The 24641-nt window shown below is 38.2% G+C and overlaps 1 protein-coding gene across 13 annotated transcripts in view; it reads left to right on the forward strand.

The window, feature by feature from the left end:
* Positions 1-24641, forward strand: part of MEF2C (myocyte enhancer factor 2C) — a 161736-nt gene that overhangs the window by 91695 nt on the left and 45400 nt on the right. For 10 of the 13 annotated variants that reach the window (XM_019516904.1, XM_019516912.1, XM_019516900.1 and 7 more), the window contains exons 4-5: positions 17859-18002; positions 24103-24289. In XM_019516904.1, coding sequence (XP_019372449.1) covers positions 17859-18002; positions 24103-24289 — 331 coding nt within the window. Of the gene's footprint in view, positions 1-17858; positions 18003-18062; positions 18201-24102; positions 24290-24641 lie in introns of all 13 variants that reach the window. The other 3 variants (XM_019516908.1, XM_019516911.1, XM_019516909.1) reach the window with 2 other exon arrangements.

The raw sequence follows: 24641 nt of genomic DNA on the forward strand, positions 1-24641 counted from the left end.
ATATTTTGAGAGCTATGAGAGCAGCATTTTTCTGTCTGGAAAAGTTTTTTTTTTCTCTCTCTCTCTTTTTCTGTTTTGTACTGAGGTTTTTATACTGCACCAGCTCTGTATTCTCAGTGTGAGGCAGTGAAGAAATCACATATACTGAATGAGACAGGCCGTAGAAGGGAATGGGGGAGGGAAGAATTGAGATACATCCGTTAAAACTTAGGAATTTTTTGGGGGGTCGATGGGTGTGTATGTGTATAAGTATGTTTTAAAGGAATCTTAAATAACCTGGTCAAACAGCCACAGGGTGTGGAAATGTCAGCACAGTTCACAGGGTTATTTGGGCCTAAGTATTGTTCTGTTCAGTTCCTGTAATGCTGCTGATGATAAGGCTCTGGAGACAAAGCACGATAATTGATGGAAGGGGACTTAAATCACTGCAAGAAGAATTAAGGTCCTTGTATCTATACGTTGACTCTTCTGGTCTCCTTCCTTCTTGTAAAGCATTTTGTCTTCTTGCATGTTGGCCCCCTACTGCTCTTTGTAATGGAGGCAGACCACAAGTGATTCCTTTATGCAGTACACAGGGTGTAATTGTGTCTGTGTGGTGTATTAGTAATTACCAAGGCTGAATTCCCATATTGTATCTTTACTGCAAGCATGGAAAAATAGGACACACAACCCTGCATTACCATTTTCAACCTAGATAGCAAGCTACTTATAGCTACATTCCAGAGACAAAGGCTTTTGTGAGCAAACCCATTTTTCATTTTCATCATTAAGACATCCCTGTTTTGTAAAATAAATACAAAATGTGGTCATTTACCTGAATTCTTACACTGTAATATTAATCAGAAGCCTGAAAGTGTTATACCTTCTGTTATGTCACAGCAGTTTTTAATTTACACTACTAGACATCTCCACCCCCGCACCCCCCCAAAAATACCTTGTTGTATTGAGCCACTGCAAGAAGCCAGGCACCCTCAGTCAAATTGTAGTCTATAAGTTTACAGCACTAAGCTTCTTACAAGATCACTTTGCAATGTACAGTCCTTCAGACACTTACATATCTGAGTAAAGTTTCTCAGGGCATATGTGTTATACATGTGAATAGCATTATTGAAGTCAGTGGGGCTGCTACCTGCATAAAATTAAGTGGATGTAGAAATACTTGCAGGATCAGGGCCATATTTCTAAAGTAGACCTAATGTGAATGAGACAAGCAGAATCAGGACCTAAATTGTTTAGACCATGACTGACAAAGAAATAAAGATTTCTACCTCCCTTGCATGGCCAGTTCGTATAAAACCTGCTCTTTTGGATCATCAAAGCTGCATAGGAGATGCTTCTGCTGGGAACAGCAGGGATCTACAATGGATCTACCATGTACTTTTCCCCTCCAATCCAAGGAACTGACCCTTTCAGTGCTAAACCTGGCACATTTTCTCATAGCTTTTTCCCAGTGCAGTACTAATATGTACACTCCTTATTCTGTACTGCCTACAGATACTCCTCTTCATAGGATCATCTGAGCATGTATTAACCTAGCAAATTCCCTGCCATTGGCAGCTTCTTATCTCCCATCCTTTTTGCCTACGGGCACATTGTGGGACTTTTTTTTCTACTAATAAGATGTTTTACATCTGTAGCATGCATGAGGAATTAGAGGGCATGATCTTGTGGACCATTTGGACAAACAATTGCATGAAAACACAGTGGTCCTGCTCAGCCCTAATCTGCTTTCCCACAATTTTTATGATTATGGCAGAAGTTCTGTTAAACTTCAAAATACGCTTACATTTCTTCTTTGTTACAGTAAACTGATGTAAATTAATTATTTATTTCTGTGCCATAAAATTTGCATTCATCCTTTATGTATTATGTAGCTGATATTGATTAGACTCCATTTGCCTCAGATTCAGAGAGGCCTCTGGATGTTTGTGATATGGTTCATATAAAATAAAAATGAAACTAATGTAAGTTATCAAATTTTCAGGGTTATAAAACCTCAAACACATTTTATTTATTAGTCCATATTTTTAATAATCACAAGCTCAGTGACCAATTGTGCATTAATGTTCACAATAAACAACTATTATCTCTGATTGCTAAATGAAAACTATTGTTCTTTGTGTAAAACCCACCTTAAAAAGTTTTGAATCATTATTTCCTAGGTGTTATATTTTATATAGACCCATAGCTTTGGGACTGTGTTGTTTTCCTTGGTTTATTTTGATATGCATGTTTTTATATATGGTCAGCAGTTAATAAGCAACTAAATGCACTAGTAAAAGGAGTTGCACAATCTTTCTTCTAAATGGTTTGTTAATGCCTTTGCACGATAGGGACTTGAGTTAAAGGGAAAATCTTTGATGTATTGGATATGTAAGCATTAAAAAAAAAGCTCAAACCCATTTATTTATATCATCCTGTGTGATCTATAGACAACTATAGACAACTATAATTACATTTTATAGTGCACTGTTATAAAAATGTGCATGCACTTTACTTTGGGTTGTTAAAGTATACATTTATTTCTTTGATCAAACATTATAGCACACAGACTGTTCAAAGAAAGCAAATTATAGAAGAGTCAATAAGAGTATTTTAAACAACACACAGCTGCTATAGATTGACTCAGAGGAGATCAAAATCATGACAGAGAAGCAATTCCTAATGGGGAGTGCTGTGTTTAAAATATATTTAGCTTACTACAATAGGATCATGAATATAGCATGACCAAACATAAAAACACATAATTTATACTTTCACTGTTGTAATCCAAGCCTTGGTTATTACATAGTTCTAACATGTTCAAACTGATATCAATAAAATGGCAGCTTTTTGCTTTTGTCTCCAGTAGCTATATGTGCTTTAGCATCTGAACTGTGTTTTTGCAGCGTATTTGAAAAGAGATTAGCTTCCTGAGATTTAAATTTCCTCTTATCCCACTTACGTTATTGTTTAACTTTTAAAATAAAAATTCTCTCTGCTTCAGTCATACTTATGTGACATTTCATCCAGAAATCTGAAAGTGTTTTATAAAGATAGCTAAATGTTCATTTGCAGATGGGTAACTAAAATGATTTAACCAAAGGAACCTCATAAGGCAGGAAAACTACTTGGGTCTTATAAATGCAAGGCCAGGGTTCACCTGCTGGACCATGCTGCCTCTATTTTAGAGGCTTATGGAGCTAGATCCAGTAAAGGTTTTAGGCACCTAAAGCATAAGCAAAATAGTCCAAGTCCAAAATTATGTTTTTGGCTTTTTGTTTGCTTTTTTTAAAACATGTTCACTTCTGACTAACCATGGAGAAGTCTAAGTGACTCTCCACTTAAAGTTCCCTACTTGTGTGTCTATGAATGCTCAGAACTGCTACAGTCTGAGAAAGTTAATACCCATTACCTGCTAAGCCTAGTCAGGATCCAGAAAATAAGGTGTTTTTTGAACCCTTAGCTAGATGAGTGTTGAACCTCCACAAACAAAACAAGAAAGTGAACCCAGGTCTCATATTCCTTGAGTGAGGTCTGCATTAGGCCATTACACAAAAGATGGGTGCCACCATTGATAGGAGTGTCTTAAAAGGAAAGGGCTCTACTCCATTCTTTGAAAGTATGCAGGCACATACCCTCAGGAGGATCCCAAATGGCTGGAAACCACTGCAATTCTATAATGCACACACCTATTCATATTGCCTTCCTGCTCAGTGTGCAGCTGTATGGGATCCCATTCTACAGCTCCTAACTCATATCATGCATTGTACTGGGAGCCTTGGTATTGGATTCTGCTTCAAGGAGCAAGCATCTAAAAATTAGTTATTGTGACACCTAATCTGGTAGCTGGGCTATGAATTTTTATGAATAGATCCAGCAAAACTGTGCAGTCCCACACTAGAGGGTTCACTAAATCTCCATTTCACCTGTAGGTACCTGTGTAGAGAGGTACCTACAGTTTTGTTTTTCCTCCCTTAACTTCTGTTTGTTTAGAACATTCCACTACCAGAAATGGTAAGTAAAATCCTGGCCTCAAGGAAGTCAATGAGAATTTTGCCAGTCCATTGCTTTTAAGTTTTCCATAGCCAGGAAGCAAGGTCACATGCACTACATGGCAGATTTGGCCTAAATCCTACTGCAAGGTCTTTGGTTTGTGTAGCATTCTAGCACATCTATCACATAGAGGAAAGATCTAGCACCTAGAGGAGTTTCAGCTGCTCTTTATAACTGTTAGTTTTTCAACTGAATGCCAGTTCAAGAAAAACAGTCCCTATTGTCAATTTTCCCATGCTATCCTTTAAAAAACTTGTAGTATTCCAATATAGTTCAAAAGAGTTAAAAGTCTTTCTATTTTTCACTCCAGATGTCTCCATTTATAGTTTTCAAATGTTGGCAAGGTGTAGGGGGTTCCTCCTAATTGGCTTCATTAGCAGAACCCTTGAACTGTCAGGCCCCCTGCAGGTAACTGGATTTGACAGCTCTGATTTGAACTACATCAATAGTAAGGAGTTTGTTTGCTGAAATTAAATCTGGCCAACAGTGATGCTCCTAACAGATTCACTCCTGAGGCTGTGCATACTTTTTGCATTGTAACTTAAATAGGGGTAAAAACTCAGCTGGTTTCAGACTTTGATAAAACACTATCTTGCTAAGATTTATACAAATCTCCTTTCCATGGACTTAATTTCCTTCAAGAGGGAGATCCTTTAAGAGGATATCCCTCTTGACCTTGATATGCAGTCTTCTTGGGGAAGTAGTAGTTTTAAATTCACCAGGAGGTAAGGGATGATGCAAAGTTTGCAGGGAAATGTGCTTCCTGCCTGTCTCCCAGCCCCATTCAGTAGTGGTGATAGGAGGAAAAACTTGTCCATTCCCACTACTGCTATTTTGTTCAAGGACCTTGTGACCCAGTATACACAAGGCAGAAATAGGAACCATGCCAACTTTTGACTAGGAAACAGCTTAAGTAAGGTCTAAAGCAGTTTCCTTAGGATTCTTACATTATTGTTAGCCTGAGAAATGCCAGGCAAAATTTAGGGCTGTGTATTTTTGCAAACTAGATCCAGAAAAACTGTGCAGTTCCACACTAGAGTGTTCACTAAATATCCATTTCACCTGTAGGTACCTGTGTAGAGGGGTACCTACAATTTTGTTTTCCGTCCCTGAACTTCTGTCTGTTTAGAACATTGTTTGTTCACGACCAGAAATATTAGGTAAAATCCTGGCCTCAAGGAAGTCAATGAGAATTTTGCCAGTCCATTGCTTTTAAGTTCTCCATAGCAAGGGAGCAAGGCCACATGCATTATACAGCAAATTCGGCCTAAATCCTGCTACAAGGACTTTGGTTTCTGTAGCATTCTGGAATAACTGACTGCAGATTCTGAGATAGCTTCATATTATCTTTAAAATGGAGTTTTATATTAAATGTAATGTAATGCAATATAGCAACGCAGCATTTGTGTTTAATTTTACTGATATTGAAATGAGTTTATATTATAGGCTACCCACAAATTATTTCCTACATTTTGAGAATTGTTGTTGCTAAGTTCATGAATGCACTATACACATTCTCAAAGGAAGCTATGTATTTGGAAACCTGGGATGTTGTGGAAGACTAGCTGAGACTATGGAACCTGTAAATTAGCTTGGTTTTCTTGTCATAATGTTCAACAGATAAAACCGCAAAATGAACAGCTTGCTTACTATATGAATGGGGCAAGTCAGATCTTTGCAGGTTCAGGAAGGTATCACTGTTCCAGTTTGTACTTGGGTAATACTTAAAGATTTTTCTTCATAACCAGAAGAGCTAGAAAGCTAACTTTTGATTCTGAGTCTTGCTCTGCAATGAAAGGGGAGTTTGGTGTCAGTCACATATTTGTACTCATCGTGAGCCTGTAGATTTAATCTGTTTCTAGCCCACATTATGGTTCTCCCTAAGAAAACATGCTGAATGGTGTTAGCTGCAAGGACAGCCAGAATAATATTTACTTCTGTAAAATTCAACAATTAGCTGTATGCCTTACAACCATAGTTTAACAAAGATTTACATTCCCTTAGGGGGATGAAATCCCCAGAAGACAGTGTCTGCTGCCAAACAGCCCTGCTGATTCAGAGTAAAGATTGGCTGGCTAGAAGAAGCAGCAATTCTTTAAAAATAAAAAAATCTATTGCTCAGTTAGTGTTCCTAGTGCTCCAGGTTTAGGGTCCCATTTAGCTAAGCTTCCTGAAACCTTCACAATGCAATACGTTATTTCTAATTAGGCCTCGTCCCCAGGTGAGAGAACAAAAGTCACAAAAATGTTTACAGACATGAGGTCAGTTTATCTGCGTACTACAAAAGATAGAAGCTATGAAAATGAAATGAACTGAAATCTTGCTTCTTTAGCCCAGAAACTAACAAAGGGAGGGGACAAGTGGTGTCATTGTTGTGAACATATGTCCTCTCTAGTCCACAAGTGGAAATACTATATGTTTGGGCTCTGAAGGTTTAAGTGGGATTATTTCATCCTATCAGAACTAAAATATGTATTAAAAGAAAGGCAATGAAAACTGTAATAATTTTAAAATTTTTATGGTCTTAGCTGTGTTATGAACTAAATATTTCAGGAAAAAAATTGTTTTCTACAGCCTCTTTGGATGCCACGGGGAGAAGGCTCTTTTCTCTCTCTCTCTCTCTCTCTCTCTCCCCCCCTCTCTTCCTTTCTCCTTCTCTTTGCTTCATCTTTCCACTCAAGAATCTCCTAGTGGATAATCGGCCTCTCTCTCCTCCAGACTGTGAGCCCTGCTCATCACTAAATAGATCTTGTGCCTGTGTCTGCTGCTGCTGTGTTTTCCCAAGAAGCAGTAGCAGCAAGATATTGACCTGATTCTTGACAGTTTTTTTGCTGTCTATAGACTTCTGAATAGCATCAGTGAAATTGACCAATGTCTTGCTAATTTCACTTGGTTTCTTATTAAAGAAGCTGGAAGCAGGACCTATATCATGGAAGCAGCTTTTTTGCACATTTAAGAAGACAGTCCTGCATTGGTTTATACTTGCTCTGTATTTGCAGCCTATCCTTCTAAAGTCTTTATATGGTCCCCATTATCTTATTGAGTGGCTCACAGTCTTCTTAATGTGTTCAGGTTCATAATACCTAGAGAAGTCCTGTCACCCATATTTTACAAATGGAGAAATGAGACATAAACAGGCAAAATGGCTTGCTTAAGTCTATTCAAGTAATAAGGGGTGTATACAGAAGTTGTTTTTTTCACCATTTATTGCCATGACTTAACAGAAGTGCATGGCTTTACAACACTAAAAATGGGTACAGTGCTTTAAATTAGCCCTTGTGAAATGAGCTATTAGATTTGAAGTGCTGTAGTTTACAGCACTTTAAATAACTCCTGTACATTGGTCAAATTTCTAACCGGTGGAGAAGCCTGAGGAGGCTGAGGAGCTCTCCCTGCCTCTAGCCTGGAAAGTGCAGGGAGGCTCAGAGGCCCCCACCCCTCACCCCCTACCAAACACTGCACTTCTGTTATGTTTAAGAGTTCTGTAGCTTTATAGTGCTATACAAAGTGCTCTAAATTACACCACTTTCACATGCGCATGGAGCACTTGTGTACACACCCTAGTATCAGAGGAGGTAACTGATCCTAAGTCAGTGTGGACAGCGTGGCCCTCAAGAGAACATGAAAACTCATTAAGTGGCCCTCTGTCCAAAATAATGCACACCCCTGATTTAGTGGGTGGTCATTCTTCTTGTTGATATACTCCCTTCAAAAGGAGTGTTGATCCAGCTAGAGTAGAGTGGCAGTATGACTTCTGAAAAAGTCATGCTGCAGGACAGAGAAGAAAAGTAAAATAAAGAGGTTTAAATCTTTAATATAACTGTGCCACCAGAGATCCTCACCTCATCTCCCTCCTCAGACTAGCAGCCTCTCTTCTGATCATGCCCAATGGATGTTTAGTTGGCAACCATGCAAGTTTCAAGCTGCTTCTGACTGACATTTACCTCTCCTGTTGGATTGAATATATGCCATAGCCTGAAGACTTTAATAGCAGTTTAAAGATTAAGCTATATTATTTACCAGAAACCTTTATTGTGAAGTATATTTTATGTACATTGGTAGAATATTGAATTCTGAAAAGTCAAAAACTAAGTCAGAGTCTCCCCGTGGCACACATACACACCCTGACATTAATGGATATTATTTCTGGGTATATTAGGTCAGGACTTGGCTTCGTCAGCAGATCAGTAAGCTGGTAACTCGACATTTCTCCGTTATTTAAGGTCCAGATCCTGCACAGGGATTGCCCATGTAGAACCCCGCTTAGGTTTCACTTATTAGAAATCATCATGTAAGAAATATATTGATTTCTGCAGTTTTTCAACACTGGATGAAGCATTTATACAATTATAAAATAAAAGGGCAGTTTTCCTGCACATTTAAAAGTCACACCTTTCCAGAAACATTTGCTAAGTGTCATATCAGTAAAATCTTCCTTCATGTCCTGTAATTTGATCTACTATAAAATGAATTTGCAAATTCTTCAAAAGAAAAGTCTGTTCCTAATCTTAATACATTCAAGATTTTCATGGGAGACCTCCAAAGAAAACCCAGGTGCTGCAGGAAGTGGTATTGGTGTCTTAGTGGGTGGCATTTTCCATGCTGAGTCAGTATGGCATCAGTTCCCCATCCTACTGTTGGAGGTGCTGCCTTTCAGATGAAATGCAAAACCAAAATGCTGTGGTCATCAGAGATTCCAAAGCCCTTTTAATGAGAATGAGGGTGCTTGCCGCACAGTACAAAGAAAATTCCATCTCAGGTAATTTATATTTTAAACTACAATTTCAATTGGATACATTAGACATCCTTTCTGATCCTACAACACCATAAGCATAGTTTTCTGCTGGCACAAGAGGACTGTGACATTTCCATCTGAAAGATGGTGGCATTTCAATGTAAGATGAATAAATCCTTATACAGTATAAACAATTTTGAAAGCACTTTGGGACCATTCAGAATAAGAGGTTATGTGCTTGGTGTATCAAATGTCCCCAGGATTTTTAATATGGCATTTGGTACTAATAGTTCCAGTTTGTAACATGAAAAACCATCTGTCTTTGAAATAGTTAATTTTTGATATGGCTATTTTTATTTATGCTTACATATTTTGGGTATTATATATTTGATGAGTTAATAACACCAATGTAGCAAACTAGGGGGACTCCACTGGAGTCAATACAGCTGCTCCAGATCTACACTGGTAAATGAGATCTGACTTCAGCCTCATGGTTTTGTATTTGCCTGACTAATTTAGACACAAGTGCAAATGTTGAGAGTGGTGCTCACTCTGGAAATGCTGGGGTCAAAGAAGAAGGATTATAGCATGGCAGAAAAAAGAGGGAAAGCAACAAACAACTTGATTTACAGCATGTATTTTCAAATGGCCTCCTATTCCCTAATGATGCTGCTATGAATCTGCTAAACTACTCTAAAGTTTGTCTTTCCATTCATATATTGACACTGTCCTTCTCTGTCAGTAAAAGATAACAAAAATCAAATGTACTATGTCTCAAATGACATCCTCCTCTATTTCAAATAGGCTTAATCATGGAGATTTTCCCTTACATCAGTTCATCTTCCCCCCTTCCCCCCCATGTAACTAAAAACGTTTGAAGAGCTAATATTTCAGTAATTTTTATTTTGAGATCTTTATAATTAGAATATGAGTGAAAAGAATAAGAATACTAATAAAAGAAAAAATGGGCCTGATTTTTTATTCTGGCTCCCCCATAATGCAAAAATGGGAGAGGGATTTTAATGACTTTAAACCATCTTTATGCCCGTGGCAAGGGACCTGTTTTGTCCCTAGTAAAACAGGCTGTAAGCAAGTGAGAACAGCCAGAATGCAGAAAATTCCTCCTGCCTGGTACTGTATTGGATACTTCACAGATCCTCCAGCTGGGGAGACAGTTTATGTTAGGAGTATGCTTTGCAGGAATGAAGCTCTATTGTCTTTAAGCTCTCTTTCAGACAGCAGAGAATTGAGATAAGTATTTATCACTACTTCGTTCTTATTTTTGTCCTGCAGTCAATCACTGAACAGAAACACCTAGAAACTTAGTTGTATCTATGACCAGTTCTGGCAGAGCATTATATGTAATAGCATGTCAAGAGACCGATAGGCACCATGAGGGAGTTGGGATGGAGATTCAGACAGGTTTCTGTACAGGCTCCCAGACCCTGCCCATGAAGAGCACATTCTAGAGCAAAGCTTACAGATCAGGCCCATAATCCACATATGGGCATACTCAGTTCTTATACACACATACCCCAAGATTACTTTTCTTCTATATAGAATATTTTGGGTTACGCATGTAGCTCCTATTGCAGAATTTGTTAATTCACAACACATGTAGATTTATATAGTGAACTAGGATTTGACCCCAAACTTTCATAACTGAGCTAGGGTTTTTTGGAAGAGGGTTTAGGTTTGTTTTTTGGGGGTGGGTGGGAGGTGGTTGGTTATTTTCTGTTTAAAGCAAAATTCATTTTAATACAACATTGTAAAATAAAAAATAAAAATAAAATATTTCTCTAAAAATTAAAATTGAATAAGGTTAAATTTAGTTGAACAGTAATTCTTTACAAATATCTAAAATAAGTTATTTTGTCCAATAGGAAACTGACAAATCTAAAAAAACCCTGGAAAAAATCAATGAAATAGGTTGTTGTCCAATTGTAACATATCAATGAAAGGCTTTAATCACAGTTAAAATAATATCATAATGATGCCAATAAATCTTTACAACTTTAATTATAGCCCTTCTAGATAAGACTATAGCCCTACATAAATTCTTTATTAGGAGAATGTCAGTGCTGTGTGAAAATAAACAGGATAGTTTTTTATCTCCCTACTACAATATTTCCAAAGTATATTAAGTTTGGATCTAGCACTGTATTATAGTGAGTGCAGGCAGATTTTGATAAGGAGGGGAAATTGTCCTACATGGATCTAGATTAGGATAAAAAATTAAAAGATACTGAGAGTTGCTGTACGTGGGGAGCGTGTGTATAAAAATAAAAGTTATATTCTGATGTGCTTCACCCAGATAAAAGCTGAAAATTGCAACAATATCGCAAATACAAAAAGCAGACTACTGAAATCCACAGAGATTAGCAGCCCCAATCAGCAGACACACAACAGAAAAAGCCATCTATGGCCATGTTGCAGTACAGGCAGTTACGATTGGCTGTAGTCATTTGGCCTTTGCCAAATTAGACAACAGGTGCAGAGTCGCTGACAGGTGTGGATATCTAGGATGAGTAAAATTGCTGATGGCTAGTGATGTAGCCTCATGTCAGATTGTAAACTGCTGAGCTCTGACAGAATGAGAAGCCAACTCGCATGTTTTCAGATCACTTGATGTGCACTCTCTCCCCCCTCCTTCTCTCTCTTTAGCTTCCTTGGCCCCAGATGAATTCCTGGGTGACTAAACTCAGCCCCAAACAGAACCCAAGGATGTTGTTATCTCTGTGTTCTGTCAAAGCCTGGGAAATGTGATCTTGTCAATTGAGAGTTAACGTAAGAATTCTGAGCCAATTCCCTGGTAGTTTTTTGGTTTTTTTACAACCTTTTACTGTATGGCAAGAGTTCAGCTGTGATCAAATTAAGCTTAAAGGATAAGGAAATGTTACTTAAGATCTCAGGGATTATTCAGGTTCAAGATGAAATGCAAAAACAATTTACACATATAATACCCAAAAATAGTTTGCAGTCCTATGAAATAAACATGGATTTGTATGAATAAAGTTTGTATGTACATGGTTTAGCAGAAAAATACAAAGCAACATGACAGTCTTGTCATGTGGTTCGCCCCCCCTCCCCCTTTACTGGATAATCAAGAAAGGTATATGCTTCAGATTTGTTTAAGTGAGATCCATGAATCTGACACATTCTTTCTCTCATTTTTTTTCACAAGCTGAAAATTTACCTGCTTAATTTAAGCCAATGCTAAATCAAATAGCATTTGCACATGGGTAAGATCAAACAGAAAACAGAGGATTCGGTCTGGTATGTGTAGGTAGGGTGCAGTTAATTTTCCAAGTCTTACAGTCTAGGGACAGAAGTTATACATAAACTGGTTTAAGTGATCAGACACTGGTTTAAAGCTGTAACAAAATAGAAGTTGAGTTTACATAAACCAGTTTCAAAATGGCTGAAAATATTTTAGATTTTGCAGCCCTGGGCCAAGCTGTGCATCTGCTCCAGAGAGCAGGACTGGCCCTGCCCCTCTCCTCCCTAGCTGGAGCAGTAAGGGCCAGCTCACTGCCCCCCCAGGCAAGCCCTGGCTGGGGTCTGGGGTCAGGGTGTGGGGTTTAGCTTCCCTCCCTCCAAGAACAGAGCTGCCCTGCCCTTAGTGCCTACTAAACTTACCGCTGGCTGCAACTGTGGACTACAAATTCCAGAGGTACCTGGAAGCAGGACAAGGAAGTGATGAGCAACCCTGCAGAGTTCTGCTGCTGTGATTGTGGACTGCAGATCCCAGAGACCTCAGGGGCAGCAGGAAGATGACACAAATTCACAGCCCATGCTGTCTGTGTGCCAGAGAGCCATGCTGTAGTTCCCCCCAGGTTCTGGCTTGAGCCACTGCAGACATGTGGCTGCATTTTTGGAATCAAAAGTAAATCTCTGTTCATTTGCTTATTGGTTCAATCTTTGCAGCTTAGATTAACCTGAAAAAGCTGAAGCAATTCAGCCTCAGGTTTTTTGACTGTGTCTGTTAGCCACACCCCCTCTGCCCCCCCCTCCTCCGCTTTCCCCCAGAAGGAACAAACAGTATCAATCCCTGTATACCAGCTAGAGACAAGGGCTGCCCTTTCATGGCTGCCTGAAGCATAAATCACACCAAAGGAAGCAAAGGGGGAAATGGCGGAGAAACCTGTTAGGCTTTTTATGAAAGACAACCCTTTCCAACCCACACTATGAACAGACATTAGACGGAGAGAAGCTGCTCTGTCCAAAAGATCTGGTTTCTCTGTGCAGTGGAGCTGAGCAAGGTCTGGTCTCCTAGAATGCAGTTTCTCCTGAGCTCCCTGACGCCTTTGACTTTATCTTCCCAAAATAGTTTAGTATCTAAGTGACCCAAGGAAAAAAAGAAAATTTCATCTTTCCATTTCCCTGTCAAAGCACTATGCTTCAATTTGTTGGGATAACTATTGAACGAAATGTTACCCAGAACTTGACAAACAGGTAGAAACCTTCTGCCCTGAGGCACTTACAATATCAATATAAGATAAAAGTTGGTCATTGAAAGGCAAAGAGGCACAGATGTTTCTGGCGGGATTCCCTACATTATTTAGTTTAATAAAAGGTGTGATTAGAGGAAGTGCTTGAAGAAGGAGAGGGTAATCATTTAGTGTGCAGAAGTGGAAGGCAGCTTTGTGTGTAGGGGTTGGTATACTGTTGTGAAAAGCATACTTTAAAAGCAAGCATTAATTGAAAAGAGGTGAAAGAGGTACAAGACCAGACAATTAAGATGTTGTCTTTGGAGCATAGTTTAAAATAGTAGCAAAGAGGTTAACATTGTGGTTATTGAAATACGTAAGCCCTGTAGCTTATTTCAAAAAGACTTAAAACCATAAAGGCATTTTGTAATCTGTACCACATAGGTAAGAAATGTTCCGTTTGTATGTTCTTTCTAAAGTTGTTTATGTGAAGCAGGTTAGGTGGCAGTAAGAGTAACAGTGTTTAATCTAGTTCTCCCAAACATGCAATAGAAATAAATTAGGACCAGCATACTAATTTTTGCTCATTGTTAAATGTAAAAGTCCAAAAACCCTGTATTAATGGAACATAGAATTTGAGATTTTAGTTGCACAGAAGTCAGGGGATTCAGATAGATGGTTCCCATAGCAACCTTAACTCTTTCTGTTTATCATTTCACTAAGGTCTTTCATTACATGATTGCGCCATACATTACATGGCAACAAAAATTTCATCATAATAAGTAGATGAGAGGGTACAAAGTAAAGGTTGGATTTACTCAACTTTCCTGGTTTTCATGTTTTGTGTTACTCAGAAAACAGATAGATGTTTAGACCCTTGATTTAAATATATTTGACACCCTCTATAAATGTGATTTTTGGAATGGCTAATAGAGTACAGAATTTTAAAGATGGAAGTATTAAGACAATTCAAAATAAAAGTATTGCCAAGTAGACTATGGAGCCATCATGACCAGAATTCGAACCAAACCACTTTTTACTATTAGTTGGAAGCTTTCAACCTCCAGATAGAGGGAAAAGAGAAATGGAAAATGGCAGGCAATCACAACTTTTTTTCTGATTATTGAAAGTAGTTTACCAAAATTACAATTGTGTGGGTAGTGCTTTTTAGTAATGGAATTCTTAGATAGGATATACTGTTTGGTCTCTTTATAAGAACTAATGCAGGGAATAACTTGGTCTACAGATCTAAATCTGTCTCTGCAAGGAGCCTTAAAAGTTTAAGAGTTTCAGTCCTTCACATAGGTCTGGGACAGACACTGCATAAACCAATTTGGCCCAAGTCTGATACTACATTCAACCAGGTTTATCTTAAACCAGTTTCAGTCATTTTGAAACTGGTTTATGTGCATTGAACTTATGTTCTGTTACAGGTTTAAACCAGTTTCTGATCACTTAAACCAGTTTATGTGTAATGTCTGTCCCTTGGCATAAAGGTCCAATTGCAGGAATACAGTTTTCTCAACAGAAAGTACCCACAAATAAATTATTAGGCTCTTGGAACCAGAGGACATAATGGTGAAGCAGAGACAATAAACTTGTTGAAGAATGTTGCTGCCTTTTTCCTCTCTACCTTATAGGATTCACCAGTCTTTTATTTGAAGTGCTAACTTAGTGCTAAGGGAGATGTATCACTTGGGAATCAAAGGAATCTTCCATGGGCAAAGAACAGTGGAGACCCTTTTCTGCTTAAGTCTTCCAGTTGTAATAACTATGCATTGCCCTAATAAGGAAATATCTGACTGATAGCATGGTGTTTCCTTTGGTATTTTTCATAGGGCTCTAAATGTTTTATGCACTGAAGATAAAAGTGTTGTTTGTGCTTCATTTATCCTATTGTAGTTTGTCCTATCTCAGCACTTCTCTTCAGAAATTTATAATGTAGGGTTTAAGCTCAGTTGCTAGTTTATGAGATTCCATTTAAAGATAGTTTTTCTTTAACCATTTTGTTTTTAAAATGCTGCAGTTAATTTTTAGGTTACTGGGATCCAAAATAGAGTAGGTATGAATTACATGGGAGCGGAGAAGGAAGTGCTTCAGAAGCACAAAATGGCTGATTTTCTTTAAAAATAACTAAAATTTAGCTTGGGATTCTGCATAATACAATCCAGTCTACTAATTCTTTTCCCTAAAAAAAACCTTAAATCCACATTTCACAAGCTTCCTTAAATCCTCTGGAAGCTAGTGAATCTCTGAGAGGGTGTTATAGGACTAGCTCTTGTCCGGGATCTGGGAAAAGCTACAAAGATTTAACATGGTAAAAAAGAGGGAGGGATCCTGGCCACTGTAAGACTGGTTGAATCATTACTCTAGCCTGCTGTTACTCCCAAGTGGCCCCAGAAATCCCTTTTTGAGGACCGGTGACCTACCCCTGGTCTGTATCCCTGGTATGTCCATACTCCCCACTTGCTGGGTTCAGTTCCCATAATCAGGTCAGTATTAATATGGGTTTTTTGTCTGAAGAGCTAAATATTAATTTAGACTTTGTGTAACAAGAGTTGAACTTTATACTTTGTACAAAAACATTCTATACTAAGCCCCTCTCAACAGATCTCAATACCAGTATGTTGTATGTGTTCAGAGAATTTCTGTTCCGTGCATTTATGAACACCATATCAGAATTAAGATTCGCAATTCAAATTGGAAGGAAAAATTTCACCCTTATTGTTTTGTGCCATTTATATGAAATCTGTCAAGCAACAGAAACACTTCTATTTTCAGTCCTTTTTCTTCCCACTGCTTATCAGTGAACATCATATAATAAATTAGAATGTGGTCTTCTCCTTTAGTTCTGCTAGGATAATATTTAAAAAACAGGAGAGAATGAAGAGGAAGTGAAAAATATTTGTTCAACATGTTTAAGCCTTTCTAAATTAGGATCTAAAGGATTTATGATTTTTTTTGTGTGTGTCAAAATTAGCTTACCAGGTTTAAGACTGAAAACTAGCCAGTGGGCTTGAAGTTTAAAAGATCTGTCTCTGGGTAAATCCAGTCTTCCTCCATTGCCTAATCTTATTATGTACCTGTTAGCATTGAGTTTGGCGCATATATATGTGATGGAATGGTCTGTTTTAATGACACTAGGGGCTGGTCTATAGCATGGACTTATATAGTAATAAGAGAGCCCTTTTTCTGGTCTTAGCTAAAATGCATCTGCTCTTTCAAAACAAGAATGCACTTGTGAGCTCCAAATTGTAAAATAATGACCAGTTCTGAAAACTGAGGAAATCACAAAAGGTAATAAAACACCAGACTACTGCTATAATCAGACTTAAGAGATTCTTACTTTGACAAAAAGAGAAAGAGGTTTAGACTCAACCATTCTGAAAAAAAACAAGTAAAATGCTTCTGCTGCATTGAGCATCCTATCCTAATTGCATGGGAAACATTTAGCCATTAACAAAATAAGAGTATCATGTGACCTATGCCACACTGTTTGCCCAAATGCATCAGGCTTAAAGCCAAAATGCACCACAAGCAGTTTCCTGAAAACACCTGTAGATATCCAGATGAAATTTTTTTGAAAACTTTTGGTTCTACAGAATACACCTCTGAAAATTGATTGTGCTATTACAGTTGGATGAATCAAACAGCTCTTGTTCTGCTTGCTTACCCCTTAATATAGCAGGACATTGTTCTGCTATCTTGTTGGCCACACATGCCAAGGTAGACAAGTTAACAAAAAATATTAGAGTCTAGGCATTTATGTAAAATTATTAGTGGCTGACTTCACTGCATAATTGTTTGTGTTTTTGTCTCCATTACTTAGCTTGGTGATGTTCACTGTTGCAAGGGTTGTCTTGAGCTGCTGAACCTTAGGCTCATCTGTTTTGACTTTTCACTCAGCATCTGTTTTAGCAGTGGATTTCCCTGCACATTAAACTTCAACACCTCACATTCGTGACACTGTAACAAGAGTCAACAAAAAGTAAACACTGTGTCTAGGAGTTCTTAATTGGTGCCTCACAACAGCACTAGCAACTTTCCCCTCCCCCTTGTCCTATCAAGAAATACTGTGAGGAGTGGCAGGGCACCATTAGTGTCATCCTCTATGACAAATTCAAATCAGTGATTCAGTTTAAATACTCCTCCTCATTTTTACATCAACAGCATTGATTCCTACTCTGTGTGCATTTATTTAGTTTCTTCTTCCTGTTTCCTTAGAATAAGGAGGAACAACATTGAAATAGCCTACTTTAAATACACTATTTGGTGACGGTGGTGGTGTTTCTGATCCTAAATTTAAAATGAAATGTGTCATGTGTTAAAATTGATCATACACTAAACATCTTAAACCTTTAATGGTATCACTTACAGTGGGAAGTATGTATTGTAGTACAGACACTTTATCAGCTCATTCACTCCCAGAGTTTATTGACTGTTTCCAGTTTCAGAGGAAAGAGGTCAGAATGGTCCTCTCTTTGCCAGTGGTAATGGGAGCCCTATAGTATTGACCTCGTAGATCTGTATTCAGTTTCTTTCCCTAATGTAAAATGTAACAGCCTTCTACCCACTGGGCAGTTTGCTCTACTGTAACACTGCTGAATTTCTCTTGCAGTCTGTGTCAAGGTTTGAACTTTCCAAATTATGTATTTCAGACATTGAGAAAGAAAGGACTTAATGGCTGTGACAGTCCAGACCCCGATGCAGATGATTCAGTAGGTCACAGCCCTGAGTCTGAGGACAAGTACAGGAAAATTAATGAAGATATTGATCTAATGATCAGCAGGCAAAGATTGTGTGTAAGTACTCTGAGCCCCTTTCATTTTTTTTACTTTTTGATATTTCTCTGAACCTGGCAGGCATTGAACAAGAAAGAAAACAAAGGTTGTGAAAGCCCCGATCCTGACTCCTCTTACGCTCTCACCCCACGCACTGAAGAAAAATACAAAAAAATTAATGAAGAATTTGATAATATGATCAAGAGCCATAAAATACCTGTAAGTACCAAAGGTTAGATGGCTGTTTGCTCATAACTGCTGCAGTAACCTACCTTAACCCTTTCAGTTCTGGTCTTTTATCCAAAGCATTTCAGGTAGAAATGGGTTTTCATAGCCCACATATATAATCAAATAACATGGCTATAAAATTTCACGCAACCATATTTTTCTCTTGAAGTCTCTGCATTTGACACATAGGCAATGCCTATTACAGGTGAAACCTATAGAAGGAACTGAAATATACATATACACATTATATTCACTCAGTTTACAGAACTGTTTACCACACCACTCGCCTAAATTATATCTAAAACATAACAATGGGAATCCTTCTTTGTAGACAGGCCAGCAAACCCACATAATACTTTCTGTGGTGATATAGAAAAAACAATGTAGAACTGAAATTATTTTATATATAGCAATTAATGCATTTTGTGCGTGTCACTTCATTTCTTAAGCCTCTGTGCTAAATTCAGTTACAGCACTGAAGGGTTACAGCTAATTGCTCGCTGCAGAGAAACAGACTGCATGAGAGCCTAATGGTAGGATTCAGACATGTTTGTGTGTTGGGGTGATTTACAGCTTTATCAGAAGATTTGCTTTGACCTCTTCAGCATTTCTTTAATGGTTTAACATGAGCTAAATTTTTGTTTTAACAAAGTCAAAAATTCTAACCGTCGGTCATATGCCTTGCCAGATACGTAAGAGAAATAACTCCGCATGTGCTATTTTGTTTGCACAAACATAAAGAAAAAATAAGTTTTGTCACTGTTTAATAACATTACACTTGTGGTACAAACTGACCAAAGCTAAGAAATTTACAGTTGCATCTGACCTGTCCTTGTGAAGGAAAGGGTAGAAAACTGTGTAAGAAAAATAAAGAGCATTTATCTTTATTTACAGCCAAACTTTCAGCCAGCTTCAAGCAAACATTAAAATTTGCATATCAGCATTTACACAATTAATGGCTTACACCCTGCCGAAGTGAGGGTGCAATCATTTTGCATGTGCAGAACCCAAACTTGTACATGCAATTTGGGAGGTTGGATGCACCCAGAATTTGTAGTCACAGTCAGTTGCACATACAAAAGTTGAAATCCAAACTAATAGCAAGTTTCCCTTAAGAATTATCTGATTCTTCTCTCACAATTTAAAGTTGTTTAAATCAGTCTTGTGAATAGTCTTTCATATGAGTCCTGGTATACCTTGTTAAAATCCTTAAAATGTGTATGAAACATTTAACTGAATTTAATTGAATACACTTCTGTTCCATTCCACCTCTACTTTTCCATTTCCCTTCTCTTCCTAATTGCTTTTATCAACAAAAGAATTTAAGCTGCCACCAGGGTTTTGGTAAATCAAGATTCTGGAAACCTGGTTCAGCAAGCAATGGTTACAACTTTAGGTTCAGACAGAAAAGCAGTTCCCCAGTCTAACTCATGGCACTTCACAGAAAGTACCGTGAAGGTGCAGACAGAAGTGATCATTTTTGCCCAATTCGGCCCCCGAATATGCTCTACAGCCATGGACAAATGCAAGTGCATGGCTGCAGAATGCTTTAAAAGGGCCCAATCCCACAACAATCTGAACTCTCATTTCATGGGGGTTCAGATGGAGGCGCTTCAAGGTAGAGCACCTTCATTAATTTGTGTCTGTGTATCCCAGGGGAAGGGCTGGGCTGATGCAGCCTTCCTCCTGGCGCTGTTTTCAGAATGGGAGTGGAAGGAGGGGAGTGGAGGGAGCTTGTTCTTGGGGTTGCACTGCCCACACTGGAGAGTGGGGCAGGTGTATTGGAGCCTTCCCAAAGATTGGGAAGTTCATCAACATGTTGATGAAAAAAGACTTTAATTTTTATTAATTTCTGTGAAACTGCTTTGTAGTTGTTTGATGAAAGGCATTATAAATTGCAAAATATTAATGTTACTATTTTTGTAAAGGAAGATTCTAACAGACTTCAGACTCACCCTGTACATTTATATATCACAAATCTGTGATAGTTGCTCTTAAATATAGTTGCACTCAAAGATACCCTTCACCATAACGGATGCAGGTTCATGAAGCAAAACTGGAAAAAAATGAACAAGTCAAACCTCGTAATGTCTAGGAAAGCATGATGTATAAATTAGACCTGTGCTTGAACATGTAAGAAAATAAAAATGCTGCCAGATCAAAATTGGCTTATCCTCTTAATGAAAAAGGTCAATAAAGTTTCCTCAGAATAGTCTGAGGATAAGAATTTACATGTTTCTTAAGTATCTGATAATGTGTGCTCACCAAAGCATTGCTGAAAGCACAGTGAATAGAAGTCCACTAGAAAGCAGCTACGGACATCTCTGTCTTTGAGCATAAGAATTAGCTAGACTTGGCTGAAATTTGCCAAAACATCTTTAAAAACATGAAAGCTAACACAGAATGTTTGTCTATTCATTTTTCAGGGTTTTTGACACCCAAGATTTTGTTTTCCACAATATTTTGTAGACCAGCTTGCAAAATTCACTCCTAGCTCAATGCTGTGTGATTTTACTCAGTTGAAATTTTACATTAGCCATCTTTTGACTTGTGGAAAGAAGACAGGCTAAGACAGAACAACATATCAGAAGTTACACACAATAACATTGTGTTGAATGCACTAAGGTACATCAGGTCCTGTCTGTGATAGACAAGATACATGCATGCTTGTTTTGCCTCCAGCAGTGGTAAAGGGATCTGTACCAGGTCCTGCACACATTAGTCAAGGAAACATGAATGTAAACACACATTTAAAGCAGCCAAAACCAAAGTAGTAAATTTGCAGCTGGGAGCTTGAGGGGTAATATTGGTGATGCCTTGTTTTCCACCAAGACCTCACAGTATACCCAAAGCAGGCACAAAGGTTATTTATGCCCCATATACTTTGACTGAACAAAGAATAAAATTAAGAACATGTTCTTTCAAATTAATTCGCACATAAAAACAAAGAATAAACCAACTTAACTAAGGTCAACTGCATGTAAAGTACACTGTAAGATGACCTCGCTGTATTCACACTCTATTTAAAAAGCATGCTAAACCAAACACTATATATATATGTCTAGTAATGAGGCATGTAAATTCTACAGCTAAATTAAGAATGCCTTTAGAGAATGACCGCAGAAAACCTAATAACTGTTTTGGCAATGTCCATATGTTTCAGTAGTGAATAAACTGTAGTGATAATAGTAGTAGCAGCAGCAGAAATCAGGATTGGGACCCCAAAGCTGTGCTCTGAGCAGTCACTGAAAAAAGACAATCCTTGTCCTGAATTGCTCACAGTCAATAGTCAGATACAAATGGATGAAAGGTAGAGAATGGAAGCAGAAGTCGATTAATTTAAATGGCTTTGTTATATCTTCAGGTGGATTTTTTTTAATTGGGACAGAAAGAAGGATTAAGAGATCAGGGAAATAAAAAAAAAAAAATGGAAAAGGTTAGGTACCCATCAGATAATCCAGGCCCTATGACCAGCAGGCTAGGATTTGTAGGCCCAACGGTACAGATGATTGTAACAGTATGCAGAATGATTCCAGAGGGGGGAGGGAGGGGATGGAAAGTGGGGTCACATGCAAAATCTCCAGCACCCAAGTGCCTCTTGAAGCCTACAGAGCAAGGAGAAAGTAGAATGCACACAGAATGACCCCGCGTGGGGAGCTCTGCACCTCCAAAACAGGCTGCCAGGTTAGCAGCCCCATGTTTACCTTTTCAACAGGAACACCCTAGTGGAGAGTTGGCAATCCAATTGGACCTGAATTCATGGCCCAGAACTTGTTAGAAGGGTAGAAGCCATCATTCCAACATGTAGCCCAAAATAGTTGATGTAGGATTTGGCTAGCAGCTTCATGACCAGCCCCTCTAATCTGTAGGGTTTCTGTCCCTACCTCAACCTCATTGGGCTCCCCTGCCACATCTCTGCTATTTGGGGTTTGTGCAGGAAGGTAAGATTTTAATTCATTGCATTTTTAGAATTTCCTACATACTTTATATAACTTTTCAGATTATTCAGTATGTGTGTAACTCTAAGGAATTGGGCCTGCAGTCATAATACACACAAAGATCCTATTTCTGAATCATGTGCATTGTGAAACTTCCTGTGTAGAACAGGTTCCATATGTAGGCAGAGGTTTGATAATGAACATAAAATCTTGTGAGGGTGCTGCAGAGAGGCCTCTAGTTGGATTTCAGTAGTTATATTTTTTAAATATGCAATTACTTATGCTGTCTCTCTATTTTTGAAAAGCAGGACATATCACTTAAATATCCAGAACTCCAGAACATAGTAATACATACAGATTTGATTGCTAGCCATTGAAACAAAGAAATAATATTCCCCCCCCCCTCCACCGACTTGAAACAGCCCCTTGAACCAGCCTTTCAGGAAAGTTGGCCATTAGGGACATCAGATATGACTGCATAGCAGCAAAGAAAAGTTAGTTCTACAATCATATTCTGCCCTGAACTGGAATCTTGTTCACTTGCTGCATATCAGTGGCAAACAAAATGATTTCTGTATTTATATGACTAAAATATGCCTGGAAAAAAGGAAAAAGGAGGGGAAAAGAGTAAAGGGGGTTTAAAACTGCCGTTAATTGAACAGCCAGTGATCCAGTATGCAAGACAGCAGTGAACTACTATCATGTAAATAACTGAATAGCCACAGAATCTATTTCTGGGTAGAACATGGATGAAGCTATGCCCCCTCCACCTTGTCCCGACACAACTGGGCTGTAGCACTATGCATACAGCAGTTCTCATCACATTCATGCCAGGCCCCAGAAGACATTGTCAGTTTACCAGCATTCAAAACATGAGTCAGCACCTGCCTCAAAATCATGTAGTTGGTTTACAAAAGATGAAATTTTTAAAGCAATGTACCTGAGTTTTTTTTCATTTGCCTCAGAAAACATTTTCAAGTTTTTCATTGCAACTATGAGAGCAGGTAAAAAAACCCATAAAGCCAGAATTGCCACATGTTCATCTTGATACCAGAACCTTAAGTATACAAGCAAGACTCACAAAACCATGGCTACTGCATTGTACATTTTGCAGATATAATGACTGCCATTTGACACTGCCACTCAAGACTGCTGCTGCTTCTGCTCCCTGTGAAGCTCAAAGACATAAGAGGCATAATTTGCCACAGTTGGCAAAATGCTTTATTGAAAGAGATCCTTCAGGACCAGGAGATTCTACTTTTAAACAAAGAAAAACAGTATATTGGAAAGGCCCATTTCTTCCTCCCTTCCCCCCCCCACAAAAAAATCAGTTTTGCTTTTTGTCACATTTTCAAGGAACACTTTGCTGCTTTTACATCCCTTCCAAAATATGGAAATAGTTTAACAAGAAAAGTAATTATGTTTGATCATGCCTTTAACATGATTGGGATTCATTCCGGTTGCTAAAGCTACTTGTGCTGAAACTAAAGCTTACCCTTCTGAATTCCACCCCTTCTAATTTTTTTCCATGAAATGAAGTCATCATAATTATTTACCTTTGATCTTACAGTCATCTGTGACACCAGATTAAGATATCACAAGTGAACAAATATGACTTCAATGCATGGAAGAAAAAGAAAATGCAGCTACATGAAGCAGGGTTTTCTTTTAAACAAAAGTGAGGAAGAAAACCCTTCCAGTGTTCACAAAGCAAAAGCACAAACTGCAGTAAAGTATAGTGATTTTTAAAGCCATTTTTAAAAACCTTGTTTAGTGCCTAAACCATAGTTAGTTCCTACTTTTTAAACTCTTCTCTTGATTCTCATGGGGAGGGGAGTTTAAATGTTTTAACCACCAGTTCCAAATTTTTGAACTAAATATAGAGTAACTGTACTTGAAGACTGTTGTGCTTCTGTACTATTCTTGTCTTTGTTTCCCTTTTTTTGCATGTACAGGCTGTTCCACCACCCAACTTTGAGATGCCAGTTTCTATCCCAGTGTCCAACCACAACAGTTTGGTATACAGTAACCCAGTCAGCTCACTCGGTAACCCCAACCTTTTGCCACTGGCCCACCCTTCTCTGCAGAGAAATAGCATGTCTCCTGGTGTGACACATCGGCCTCCAAGTGCAGGTAACACAGGTATGCTTTGTTAAATCCCATTTCTTTAACTGATCTTTTCTGGGAGATAACTAATGTGTCTTTTTCACTTTAAACTGTACTAAAAGAGCAAGATCTTCTCAGTCATAATAGTTTCCCCAAAACTACTGTGTTGAAAAATCAAAGACAAAACTGAAAAGGTTCCTATGCCAAAATTAGAAAATAAAAATAACCCTGAAATAATGTTCTTGAAACAGATGAATATTGGCTAAGATTAAAGGAAATCAATAAAAGATAAAAAGGAGACGATTTGCTGTTTTACAAAAAAGGCAGCTCATTTGCTTGTTTCATGCAAGAATTCAGCAGACAGATTTCCATAAAATTTGAAAAAATA

Source organism: Gavialis gangeticus, unplaced genomic scaffold (genome assembly GCF_001723915.1).
Source record: "Gavialis gangeticus isolate Ggan-Ray unplaced genomic scaffold, GavGan_comp1, whole genome shotgun sequence".
Taxonomy (NCBI): Eukaryota; Metazoa; Chordata; order Crocodylia; family Gavialidae; genus Gavialis; species Gavialis gangeticus.